Source organism: Vanessa cardui, chromosome 8, assembly GCF_905220365.1.
Source record: "Vanessa cardui chromosome 8, ilVanCard2.1, whole genome shotgun sequence".
NCBI classification, from domain to species: Eukaryota; Metazoa; Arthropoda; class Insecta; order Lepidoptera; family Nymphalidae; genus Vanessa; species Vanessa cardui.
In genome coordinates, this window is record NC_061130.1 from 9,285,916 (window position 1) to 9,300,395 (window position 14,480).

Genomic DNA, 14,480 nt, shown 5'->3' on the forward strand with positions numbered 1-14,480 from the left:
ATGGCTTAGTGGTAAGAACGCGTTCATCTTAACCGATGACTTCGGGTTCAAACCCAGGTAAACACCACTTTATATGTATATATGCTTAATTGTGTTTATAATTCATCTCGTGCTCGGCGGTGAAGGAAAACATTGTGAGGAAACCTACATGTGTATAATTTCATCGAAATTAGGCCACATGTGCATTCCACCAACCGGCATTGGAACAGCGTGGTGGAATATGTTCCAAACCCTCTCCTTAGTCGGAGAGGTGGCCCTAGCCGGGCAGTGGGAAATTTACAGGCTGATACTTTACTTTTTCCTATGCTCGTAACACCTTAACTAGTTTATTAATAGTCGTAAATTACATATAATGATTCTAAGATATCTCGTTTAGACGTAGTTAGCTGTATACATATTTTAAGATAATGGACCGTATATTTATTAAAACTTGCATTGAACAAAGATAATTATCACTCGAACCTTATTATTTAAAAGTTAACAATATTTTTTTTTGTATTTCTAATTTCATTCACTTCATAACTTTTGTATACAGTCAGCCACAATCTACTTACATTAAAAAAAGATCCACCGTCGAAAGCTTTTCAAAAATTAACTGAAATTATTATACTGTTTGTAATGTAATATTTTGTAGCTGACTGTATCAAGTATAAATATATTTTTTAAATACTTTCTAAGTTCACGTTCCGAATAGCAAGTGCTTAGGCAATAAATTATATAATGTTAATATAGATACAATAACTGACACGGATAAGTCTAGGCATGATATCGCACAGCCTTGCTGCATCGCTGCTGGATGTTCACCTAAAACAAAGAAATGTTGTTAATGGTTTGCATGTTCTGCTTTATATGAAACAAGGGAATTCTTTTCTACTTTAAGAAATGAAATGCTGATTGACCTTGAAATATACACATTTAATCAAATGGGAATAATAAAAACACAAAACATCAAGTGATTACTTCTTTATTGAAGTTAGTTAAAAAATTGATCAATTAATGTTAGGACTTCATATTGTTTGGAGTTGTATAAATTATACTTTTTTTAAGTGCTTTATTTCTCAATGCCAACGATATTAACGTGAGACACATTTTCGTAAAATTAAATAAGTAAATTCATACACATAAGACCTTAAGACCTTCTTATTTCTATTTTAGAACATGTAACTGCTTGGCATTTCGAACATCAGCTATAAAGTGTGATGTCATAAGTTATAACGAAGCTACCAATTATAACTTCTACTTATTCCCGTAACCTAACAGTTTTACTTGGAATCGTAATTTATTTAGTACAATTTCTTTACATAGTTTCTAGATCTTCTCATTAAAATTTTCAAAGTGATCATTTCAAATGATATTATTCTTATATGAGCTAATCGGGCTTAAAACGGTTAAGATGATCGTATGGCCTTAGCTCCATGAAAACCATAGAAATTTTATTAGAATATTGGACGAGACGTGTTCAAATTGGAAAGATTTATTAGTGTTGGCTGTAGTTGTTATAATTTTATACAAAAGTGGTAAAACTGAGAAGCAAAGAAAAAATAAATTTAAATTAACGTTGTAAAATAACCTCAATTTTAATAAGTTTAATATGTATCGGTTATTATTTTATTATATTACCAAATTATTATATTATTATATAATAATTTGGTAACCTACGAAATCAGTCACCCGGTTGGCATGTAATACTTTGTATGACCACCTATTGTATACATTTTATTGATAATACGCTAAGATGCACTAATGATCTTTGTTGATTATTAGTGCGTGTATGTATTATTCCTTCTTTTGAAGTAAAACTAAATCATTTCATAAATCAGTATGTTTAAATTTGAATCACTTTTATATTAATAGTTTTTTATAACTTTTTTTAAGATAATTCCCTTACCGGATAGTACATGTACTCTGATCGAAGCTGGCGGAGCGTTGTTGGGTCCACATGAGTAGGCTCCGGCATCAGACCCTCTCGCTCGTTGAACAAGTAGCCGGCTTGTACTCTTAAGACCTTTTTCCGTCACCAGCGATATTCCACCTCGAGCTGAATCGAAGTTTATTATCTGTATGTAATAAAACAAAAGTTGAGAATTAGATAAGATTTATAAAATATTTTTTAACCCAATGCACTAAGTCGGTTATAGTTTATAATTATTGTTGCGATATTAATTTTTCAGTTTGTACACAGACAAATTAAAATTAAATATACGTAACAGAAAATAATTTAATAATAGTATAATATCTTATAACGAATTAATTTTAATGTGAAATGTAGATAAAAATATTTAATGGTCGCTTTTAAAACAATACAATTCCTTTTCAGTGGGAAGGATTCAGTGCTTAAGCCGGCTCGTTTGTTCATTTTAGGTATTAATGTCAGGCGATTTCGTTTCAAAAGAATTCAAGTGATATTTTTCCTTAAAGAATAAAGTAATAAATATACTGCTAAATTTTCTATAGAAACCGATATGGTAATTATTAAGGTCGATACTCTAATCTACACTAATATTATAAAAACATAGTTTGTCTGTAGTTAGGGTGTTAATCTTCGGAAGTGATGATTTATTATGCAAAAAGGTTAACATTTTTTTATTCATTCAAACTATTGTTCTTCTGGCTAAATATGTATATCAATATCTTGATTGGTAGTAAGAACAAACTTACTATAATACTTTCGATACAACAGGTACTCCAGGGTACTAAATATAAAATCTCTAATGGTATTCAGTTCTCAACTTATTATATATTTAGTAACTGCGACGACGTCCGATTATAACGGTATAATTATAATCACATATATTGCTGTGTATTTAGGGCGATACATTAATAATTCGTATTATTATTCAGGTATGTATCTGCTGAAATGTCTCATCAAACCAACTGACCTGGTTTTTACCAATTATTCTCCAGTAGAGTTTTTCTAACATACATATATATTACAGAATATTTTGCGTACATGCTTAAATGAAATTTGATTGATTTTTTGTCATGCTTTGTCATCAACGGATGGTGAACCTCATTCGAGACATTATGGGGAAAAATATAATGAGGTAATGAGGATGTTTCTCTTCATCGCCATATCCAGGATATTAAATTGGAGTAATTAGTAATTCTTATCGTAAAATGGTTAGCTTATATTTTTATTGTATCAAGATTTGTTCCTCATACTACAGCACTTGGAAATACTATAAAGATCAACATTATAATTATATCATTACCGCTAACTGAATGAATTAAATTAAAAATATTTGTAAGACAAGTTAATGAAACCTATTTAGCTGTTGTCAGTTTTTTTTTTTTATTTAACCTATACATCTCAATTATTCGCATAATAAATGAATCCAAATTCAATGAACTTATTATTGTCTATAATAAGTTTATAAATTGATAATTTGTCATCTTCATATTAGCTCAGTATGAACATTATAACTTAACTAGTGATGCACAATAGCTTTCAACAATGTTCATTGCACGTACTACTTTATTAATACATGAGTACAAATATTCCCATACAACTACCAAGCTATCCACTAGTACCACGGGAAGTTTCTTTTTACCCGTGTTACACTATTAGTCGACATAATATTTTCATAGTTTGACACCTGTCACTTCGGCGCTTGCTATTTAACAATTTCCCTACCTTAACAATTTTGTGGAGGTGCGTCAACCGCGAACATATTTAATAACAAATTTAAACCTTCTATGTACTAAATGTCTATAATGGTACTAAATTTATTATTCTATATAATATATACCTAATAATATAATTAATAAGTTTAACGATACCTATTAAACGACAGAATTTATTTCATGTGGAGCCTGATAACCGAAAGATTAATTGTACAAAAAATATTATTTCGTTTATTAGGTAAAGCAATGCTTACTATTTTCTTTTTACACTACATACACTACGAGTACACTTACTCCTAAGTTAAAAAAACTGAACTTTGCGAAGGCAGAACACTATAGCTCCATTTTGCCAATAATATTAACACAAATATAAGTAAATAAAAAGTATTACGATTAAACGTTTTTTAAAATTTTATAGACAAAAATAAGGTTTACCCGTGACCACGAACGCTGTAAAGTGCTCGAAACGTCGGGATGATAAAAATAATTAATATACGCGATTTAAATCCGTTAAAACTAGTTTTATTTCAATGTGTAATAATCGCGAAAATCTAAGAAAACAAAGATAAGAAGTTGATTAAATTAATAATTTATAATATCGACGAAGGTTTACCAAATATGATTAATTGTCAACTTGTATTCAATACTGTAGAGGGACATTTCACTAATTATTCTCTCAAATTACTAAAATCGTTGGCAGGTTCAAATTATAGAAAGCGATGTCGCGATATAAAGCATTAGAATTTTGAAATTAAGACTTAATTTAGAAAAAAACTGTTGTTCAACGTAAATTGCCATATGAATTCTGTTCCATTGGAATATAATTAAGATTATGTACGGCTGATTTGCATTGAAATATACATTAAAATATTTCTTCATGGAATTTATTAAATTTATTTTAAGCATTACATCGATGTCGATTAAAGTATAAACTAAGTATGGAAGGGTAAACGCAAGCTAAATCACGCACGCTAAGGTTTTGAACTTTGATAAATGATAACAAGACATGCATTTTTAAAAGAGTTCAACGAATAACGTTTAATGGAAATAGAAACAATATGGAACGGTGTTTTAGAAGCCTAACATACCTTTACATATTTAGGGTAAATATCACACATTTTTAGTTTATATAAAATTTATTCGTTTAAATTGGTATTAGGATACGTATAAGGTTTAGCATTAAAATTGACATTCTGCATTTATCATTAGGCACTTTATTGCTCCTTGGTCCAAGATGGTTTTATGGTTAGAATGCGTTCATCATATCCTATGATGACGAGTAAATGCTCAATGGTAAAGATAAACACCGCGAGGTAACCTGCATAATATGTATAATTTCAATAAAACTGTATCTACCAATGTATATTGTAGCAGAGTTTACTGGCTCTTACTTTACGTTTACTTTCTACTTTTTTATTTCTGAAATGCAGGTTTTCCATAAGTGCTTAATTCAAAGTTTTCAATGTTGATGTTTATTAATAGCTTAAGAAGTCACTTTTATAGAATTTTTCGTGTAATTTTTATTTAAATAAATAATTTTTATCATATTTATAATTTAATATATGCAAAATTAATAAAATAAATCATTTTTTTTTCTCTTATAAGTAAATTTTATTATTTAACAGGGCTTAAACTTTTAAGTAAGATCTGTACACATGAATCTGATATGTTTATACTAAATGTTACCTTCGTGGCGATTTGGTAAATTATTTTAAAACCTTAAGACATTATGATTCCAGATTATTTTTTTTTAAGTTCAATTTAAATTCACTTGAACTTTGTTCAAGTATAATTTTTTGAACTTTTCTTCACCTCGTGATTTAATGTATATTTGTAATTGTAACTATCTAGTAGCTCGAACAAAAAAATCAATATTACTTTACTGAAAACGTTCTAAACTTAATATGGTATTTTGATAAGGATGTATATTTTGGGACGAATAAGTAAATCAAAAACTGCCCGTTCATTTTCCCCCTTTTCATGAATATATTTTATTATATTATACCTAAAAACGGTCACTTAACCATAAAATAAGATTCACTTGGTTTTTTCACCGCCGGTTATAAAGAACAAATCAAACATTAAAATCTGAGGTGCTTACCCGCGCTTGAACCCGTAATGTTTATGACTCAGGTGTTCTAGTAATTGGCCTTTTTTGACTCAATTTTGTTTATGAACTATAAATTCAAAGCAATACTTGAGTCTTGTTATTTTGCTGGAGTGTATCCCAAGAGATTCAACCTGCGCCAATTCTATATAATGTCGTACACTACACTTTATTTCCAACAGAAATAGATATCACTTAGATATAGAAAATTGCGAGCGGTTTCGTGAGAATATTGAAAACATTTTTACAGGTATAAAATATATCATAAAATTACTAACGCTTAAAATTTTCGTCACAAACTTCTGTCTTCTACTATCTAATAAAAATACAGACGACATAATATTTTTATTACCTAACTGATCACTGGTATCGTTTAAAATTTAATCATATATAAAATGTCATTCCTTATTATAATTTTGAGGAAGGCGTTATTCTATACTTGAATCTTTTTAAAAATTTGAAGATGGTTTGGGTGTCCTGGTTATCCTTACCTGATCTCCGTGAGTCCATGTTATCGAGGTGGGTGGTTCTGGTGTATGTCGAACCGTACAAGTTAGATTAATAGTCGATCCCGCTTGTATGAATAATTCTGCACCACTTGATATCGTTGTTTCTGGTTCTAGGAAAAAATATAATCCTCAAAATATTCATGACAACATACTATAAATGGACTCATTCGTAAATAACAGCTATTAGTTAAATCAATTTATGTTTTTTAAATCGTATCATAACATATACGCGCAATTTAAATTGGTCGGCCTGAAGTTTTTTCCTTGTACGTGAAATTTTAAAACAAAAATATTATAATAGAATATGATTATTTATATTTTTTTTCGTAAAAACTATATGTTCTTGGTCATTTATCAGCGTAGCTAACAAAGATCGCCCAGATTATATATAAATACATTTCATCATAAAATATTACAAATTTCAAACATTTTTACGGCAGACTCACCAACAATGTTAAGAAATACGGGATGGCCTATCGGTGGTGTTGTTGATATTTGACACTCATATTGGCCTGAATCTCGTCGCTGTGGACTGCGTATACGAAGCGCCCACTCTTCAGACCTTGGCTTGTGTTGAGCTTCAAAACGCTGATCGGATGTATAAGTGTACCGGCCTACTGTTAAAAGATGGATGTCGCGATGTCGCACCCATGAAACCTATATAAAAAATAACACTGTTTAAAAATCTCGCTATTGTTATTCTCGCATTGAAAAATAAGTTCTAAAAAGTTTTGTCCGTTGTTGTTGCTTCATTATAATAATATTGTATTTAAGTGTACTATACAATGACTCCAATAACGACTAAAAAACGCAAGAAAATATATATACGTATACAAGCAGCAATGAATATCGAACTAAAAGAAAAACAGGTCAAATTATTTCTCAACAAAGAATAAGAAATGAAAGAAAGAAATACAACTTATACTGAAATACAACTTGTACTGAAAATATTGAAGTACAAATATCAAAATATTTCTGTCTTGTTAATACAAATAATTTGTATCATTAATAAAATGAATCAATTTTAATAATTCTATGGATGTTACATAGATTAGAATCGACGACTCTCATTCGAGATTCACGAGCTCTATCCTCTCAGCCTTCTCGATATCTAGATAGTAAGTTAAATTAATCTAGACAACTAAATCTTGTTATCCTTGCAGCAACAATAATTTGCATTTATAAAACTTAGGTACTAAATTCTTTGCTCGATTTTATAAAACTTTCCATACTTTCATAACTATGTTACAGTTTAAAAGTTATTTTATTGTTAAAAATGATTTTCTCCTTTCTTGGTTATATTAATCTAAAGTAAATTAGTTTGGTATTAAATTAGTAAATGTTAGTATGGTTTAAATTTAATGTATTTTTTTTTTGTAATGAAACATCTATTATTACAAATTAATGTAATTATCAAACACCTACTTTAGGATACAAAGTACGTATATAGGTATGCATGTAATGGGGGTCGATTTTTGACTAAGTCACTTCACTTACTTGGTCACTCAAAAAGGCACTACTGTATGTTATTTTATCAGCGAGTAATAAAATCTAATGTTTTGGTATCGCTATTAGTTATTTCAAGCGCACTTAGCTATTTTGTACACGAACGACACCTATTCTAAGGTAGGACGTAATTTTGCGTGGTGAGATGCGCCTTTGTGACTTAACATATCTGTATTATAAGGAAAAATACTACAAACACTTCCCTTACGTATTATAAAATTCATACACCAGTTTTCTTTTAAATTGTATAGTTAAAAGACATTAATATAATTTTGTTGTCTCTTTTTATGGTCATTAATTTGGCGTTAAGAAGAAAAAGGCAAAGCACAGTGATACTTAAAGAACCTTTTTTTCCAAAAAACAAAAGAATCGACGATCTTAATTTCAAGTCATTGAAACTTATAAAATATATTTGAGGTGTGTAGGCATTTTTAACGTTACTTTAAGTCCTAAAATATTTGAAAATGTAATACAGACTGATACAAGAAGTGACGTTATTTAAAACGACCCCTCGATACTTGCAAATCAAACATTAAAGATACATATAAACTTTTGAATGAATTCCAATTACTTTAAAAACTTTGTCCTTCGACGGCAAGCAATGTGTATAAAATGCAAAGTAGGATTTTATGAGCGAAATTCATCAAACCTGCTTTGTTATCTTACTCGTGGTACTTGTATAACTGAGAGAGAGCTATAAATTTATTATATTTGCGAAATAATATTTTCTTAACGACATAAATATTCTATATTATCTTTCCAGTAAAGTTAACATTTGTATGTGCAAATATATATGAATCATATATTGATATAATTATATGACTTAATGAACAAATTAAAATATACTACATATTATGTTCTATACATACCCAATAATTTTATATTTGTAAGTGTTTATACATATTTCATATATATGGCTATACGCACACACATATATATTTATATACTATATATTTAGATAGTTTATTTATTAAACTTATTAATAGAGACGATAAAACATTTTATTTTCTCCTTCAAAAACTCAAACACAACTGTGTTGTGACTACTAGCCAAAATTGCAACTTTCCTACAAAATATCTCAATCTATAAATGTTACATGCACGGGTGTGATCTTCAAGAGTGTTCAGAGAAAAATTTACGAATCGATTATTGAAGGATTTTTTTGGATTATGTGCATAAGGCAATACAAATTTGATATGATAGATTGAAAGAAAACTTGACAGATAATGAATTGAAAACGAGTTACGAGTAGCAGAACAATTCTCTGAAACTGTGTGTTCAAGGTTATTTGGATGGAAAATTAATAAAAATAGGATATATACATACGTAATGTCTACTCGTATATTATCGACCGACGTCGAGGTACTCAAAAAAATAAAACTATACTTTAAAACAACACCCACGTAAATTCCCAATAAAAACCTTTATTCGAAGAAAAATAAAATAATCCCAAAAATACATCGATAAACATTTAAGTTCAGACGTTAATTTAAAATCAACGTCTTTTCGTACGAGATATAATGGAGTCTGAGGGTATTTGCAGTTTACGCTTTATCAATAGGATGCTTAAGTGCGCACTTTAGAACCGAGGCGATCGCTATCAGAAAAGCTAATCATAAATATAAAACCTCTAGAGCCCATATCACTGAACATTTTATGTTCGTGCCGAATAAACATGGCCCCAATTTATTAGATACTGATTCTATGGTGAAATAAATTGTTGGCGATTTAGAAAATAGCCTGAATAGGATATAACAAAGAGATGAAACTTAGGCTGTTGAAAAGAGTATTTTGGCGGCCAATTTTATAAAATAAATTGTACCGATTACGATATTTTTTTATAATCTGTCTGTTATTTTTTAACTGATGTTTATTGCTATCATATAACATTCACGTAATTTTTGTTGTAAACTACTACTGACTATCATGTTAAGATGTTATGATTTCAAGCTTGATAGCAGACGTGCAGGGCGTCAATATTGCTACTAACCGTTTTGTATGTATTCATTGTTTATATAAATAAATACATAATACTCTTACAATAGTACACTTCAACTTTAATTCAGTTCCTTTATACTTTTAATTTTGAGCTATCAAATAAATTCAAACACGATTATACCTAACGGATTAACTTTAATGTCTGATATATACATAAATACATTGCCTTTAGAATAATGGATTACTTCATTGAATGTGATCAAATATTTTAGTAATCTTAGAAATCCGGTAGCAATTAGTAATTAATGAACAACTCTCTAATCTATCTATATCCGATAATAGTTACAGTTATTTATTACATGTAAGGATGAAATCTTGCAACTCAATTTAGAAGCATATTTTAATGATGTAGGTATGTACGATTACAGTTTGGATAACAATTAAATAATTTGTCGCGATTTTTATTTTCGTGGTTAAAATTAATTCAAAAAATATTTAAAAAAACTGCAATCTACTATTATGACTACAATACTTGAAATAAAAATTAAGCAGGCATGCATAGTATAATTAATATATATAAACTAAACCCAATAGCTTATGTATGTTATACTCACAGTTCTATTTTGAAGATTCTTAACTCTGCACAATAATCTAACTGGATGTCCAACGAGACCGGTAATATTTCTTGGGGTACTAGGGTCGAAATATGGAGCGTCCTGTGCACCATGCCACTCTTGAAGGAATTCAGAACGGAACCTCTGTGATGAAATATCCATCGTCGTGTTATCTAACGGAGCGTCTGTACCGGAACCAGCTATGAAAGAAGATTCATTCCGATTAATATCTGCATAGAATTTTACTTTCAAATATTACAGGAAAATGTGTAAAATAGTGATAGAATATTGTTTAGTTGACTATTAAATAGATTTTTGAGTTTTCTTTTTTACATTTTTAATATCATTATCAAACAGATAAAAAAGAGGTATTGATTTTTTATTTAAAAGTATTAGCTATTTTGTTAACCAAATAACGAGTCATGTCTGGTTTCGTCTTACACTACAATGCCAAGCACTTAAAGAACAAAGAGGTTTTCGAGCGACGGAGATCGTGTTTACATCGTAATAGAACATTTATTATGCGAAAAAGGAAATGTCATAAACATTGAAAGATGTCGACACACGACGCTCTCTTAAAAATTAATAACCTTAGGGCTTTTTAAAGATACAAAGAGGATGCCACTTCATTCAACTTTATAGCAATCTTATTGAACTATACATTCAGAGTAACTGGACCGGATAGAAATAAATACAAAGTCTCCAAGTCAGAGAATTATTTACAACTTCGTTCGTGAAAGGAAATCGGACTAGGCCTATATTTGGCATAGATACAGAAAAAATCAATCACGGTCGGCTTATCATCTTTTATTTTCAACCGACTTCCAAAAGGAGGAGGTTATCAATTCGTCTGTTCTTTTTTTTTTTTTTTTTATGTTTGTTACCTCATAACTTTTCACTGGGTGGACCGATTTTGATAATTTTTTTTTGTTTGAAAGGTAGTGCTTCCCGTGGGGTCCCATTTTTTTTTTTATTTTTTTCCGATGATGGTATCCATATGAAAACGACATAAGTCTTAAATTTGCATTATGTATATGCGCGACAAATAGGTGAATAACTGAAAATCACGTTAACCAATTTTGATAATTCTTTTTTTATTATAAAATATATACTTCAAGGGTAATTTGGTGAAAGTTTGGTAAGGTTCTGAGCACAGTTCTGTCCTGGCTGACACCGGCTCCAAATATACCAATAACTATAACTACATTATATAATCGTAAATCGACTTTTAAGTAGTCTAATATTTTTCATTTCATTTAACTTAGGAAGACTCTAAAAAATATGTTGAATACGCAATTATTTTTATTACTTTTTCGTGCATATTCATTTGTTTTAAAATAGTGTTTTGTTTGAAGTCGGTTTTTCTTTTTGCTAAAATTTTTATTTATCTATTTCATTTATTTGTGACATTTTTTAAGATTATTGTTTTATTTTCATGCTCTTTTGTTCATTTTATTTTCATTGTTGTTAGATAGGAAAATAAAATGTTTTTATAATTGCATCCAAAATCAATAACGAAATAACAAAAATATTACCTCGAACTTTAGAGTGAGAATTTTTTTATGTTTAAATTTTTTATAGTAATGAAGAAAAATTAATGAGGCTTCTGATGGTTAGTAATCGCCTCCATCTTATGGCGTTGACGCTTCTTGAATTTTAAATATTATCATCCATAAGCGTCGAATTAAAATTAAAGATGTTACGTAAACACAGCGTTTAATTTTATTGACTTATTCGCCCTTCAATCCGAAACTCAGCATTAGAAATTATTCATGTTTGTCGATTCGATAATTGATAAGTGGTCTCCAACAAAGTTGACCTGAACAAAGCCCTGTCACCAAACTATTTAAGATAACAACCTTAATTGGATCAGTCAATTAAGACTTAGTTATGCAGGCAAAAGGAAAATTATTTAAGTTTAAAAATTGTAGCACAGTATAATACATACAACATATTTATTAATAATGTTATAACATATTAAAATATTATCTTTTTCGTTTATGCGCTTCAGCCTAATGACCTCTCTGAACCCTCGTGATAATAAGTTCCGTACGTACCAATGAGAAAAAGGCATCCATGCAGAAGAGATATCCACAATGCGGATTTTGCTCCACTTGCCACTTGGCCCATGTTTCACCGCCTATTTATCTGCGAATTAATAAAAATCATATCATTAAATTTGTTATATTATATAAAAGAAGATATACAAATGGATACAGTAAAAATGTTCGTCTATTATTTTTGAAAAACTGCCCTTTGTAGAGCTATTTGATCATAATCAAAATATGATGGTATTTTTTTCACAATTTGGTAGCAGTGGAGGGTTTATTGGTTTTATTTTATTTTTTTTGTAATACTGTACAGTAATACTATTCTAATGTACTATTGGTTTCCCGAAAAGAAATAAATAGTCAAAATAAAATAAATATCTTCAACGAGGTGATCTTCAAAATTGTAAATCTACACTTATGTCAATGATAATTTAAATAATTTAAGTATTACTGAAACGAAATAAGTCATGGGAATACTCCCACTTTTAAGATATTTTATCTCATCAAAATGGGTTGAGTTTATCACGAGCTGTGTAACAGTTAAATAATTATATCCATGCCTATTAATCGCAAGTTTAGGCAAGTTGATAACTATTAATGCTAAGCACTATTTTCAGGGTTTAATTGTAACTCCCTGGTATGGGATTTAAATCATTGTTTTGCTTTCGTACATTTTGTAGTTAATGCACGATAAACTTAACACGATTATAACCGATGGTTATTATATATAACTATACACATGAAGGGATATTGAATGTGTAAGTTGAATACCTAAAATAATTATACCATCGAGATAATTGTTTCTGTATAAATTAAATAATCTTTTAATTAATACAGAAACCGATGAACCTTAGCAACTTCAGTCAAAATATTTTGAAACAGTTTACAGTGTACCCGTTTATAGTACGTTTATAGTATGATGTCAAAGTCTAAAATCTACAGCTTTTATACGACTAGAATCAGCCTCGTTTATTAGATAGCTACTATTTCAACAGTAAAACCAAGCAATATTCGATGTTACCAGCGAATGGTTAGCACTTTTGGATTGTAAATTTAAAAAAAACTACTTGTCTAAACAATAAATATATATTAGACAGGTCAACAAAAAAAAAATTTTTTTGTTGACCTGTCAGTCTGTCTACAGTCAGTCTAAATTCCTACTACCTACATTGAAGAAAAACAAAAAATGTTCATTTTTAAAATAGTTTCTGTATTTTTTTTGTGTGTTTAGTGGTTTACCTTTATTTTTCCTTGTAAAAAAATATTATTAACAAATAAATTAAAGTTCTATTTTTTAATTCTTAATTTAACAGAATTAAAAAAATTTGAAGTTCTTAAAATTTTTAAAATTCGTTCTAGTTGCTACAAAAGCATACTTTATTAGATAAAATTATTTTTTCGTTGTTTGGTAAGACATAATTAAACAAAATCAGCACCACAGAACTCAGACTCAAAAACCGTGTTGACTTGTGTTATTAATGAATTAATATTTTTCACAATTTTCCGATTTTGACTTGTATTTAATTTACAATAGTTTGTAACTAATAGCATCTTGTTATGTTAGCTCAAAGCATGAAGAGAATAGAATAGCAGTAAATGCTCAACCAGCATAATTCCAGGAGATTCGACGCTACATGCTTTGAGATCATATGCCAAGTAATAGGTAACAGTAAGGTCGGGGATTGAACCGGAACATGTAATTCTGTTTGGTTATGTTAACTTAAAATATAAATAACTAGCTTTTGTCTGCGGCTTCGTTTGTATTTTAGGGGTTCCCAGGCAGGTGTAAGGCATAAGTCTTATGTTTTTCCTTAGATATCTAGGTTTCTTTATGTCAAATTCAATATAGTGGTTTGGCTGTGAAAAATCAACACACAAAAAAGAAATAAAAATACATACAGAGTTATTTTCGCATTTATGTAGATTATATTGATTGTTTTTTGTTTTATAAATATAAACACAATTATTCTATATATAACAGTCAGACACGGGTCACAGTCTCAAATGAATGGAATTATCGATACCAAGTTTTATTTAATTAGCTTCAAAGCGGAAAGTAGCATTGGGATTATGTTACTCTAGTGATTTTTATAAGATTAAAATGCGTACGAAGTATCACTACATATTATAA

The 14,480-nt window shown here is 29.3% G+C and overlaps 1 protein-coding gene across 1 annotated transcript in view; it reads right to left on the bottom strand.

Annotated features, from left to right (window-relative positions):
- Positions 1-679: 679 nt before the first annotated feature.
- The window catches only part of LOC124532132 (hemicentin-1-like), a 38,770-nt gene continuing 24,969 nt past the window's right edge, over positions 680-14,480 (bottom strand). Inside the window, exons 2-7 of the mRNA XM_047106844.1 lie at positions 12,356-12,446; positions 10,299-10,498; positions 6,687-6,897; positions 6,223-6,350; positions 1,889-2,057; positions 680-804 (exon numbers count right to left, since the gene is read on the bottom strand). Coding sequence (XP_046962800.1) covers positions 680-804; positions 1,889-2,057; positions 6,223-6,350; positions 6,687-6,897; positions 10,299-10,498; positions 12,356-12,428 — 906 coding nt within the window. The 5' untranslated portion in view covers positions 12,429-12,446. The remainder of the gene's footprint in view (positions 805-1,888; positions 2,058-6,222; positions 6,351-6,686; positions 6,898-10,298; positions 10,499-12,355; positions 12,447-14,480) is intronic.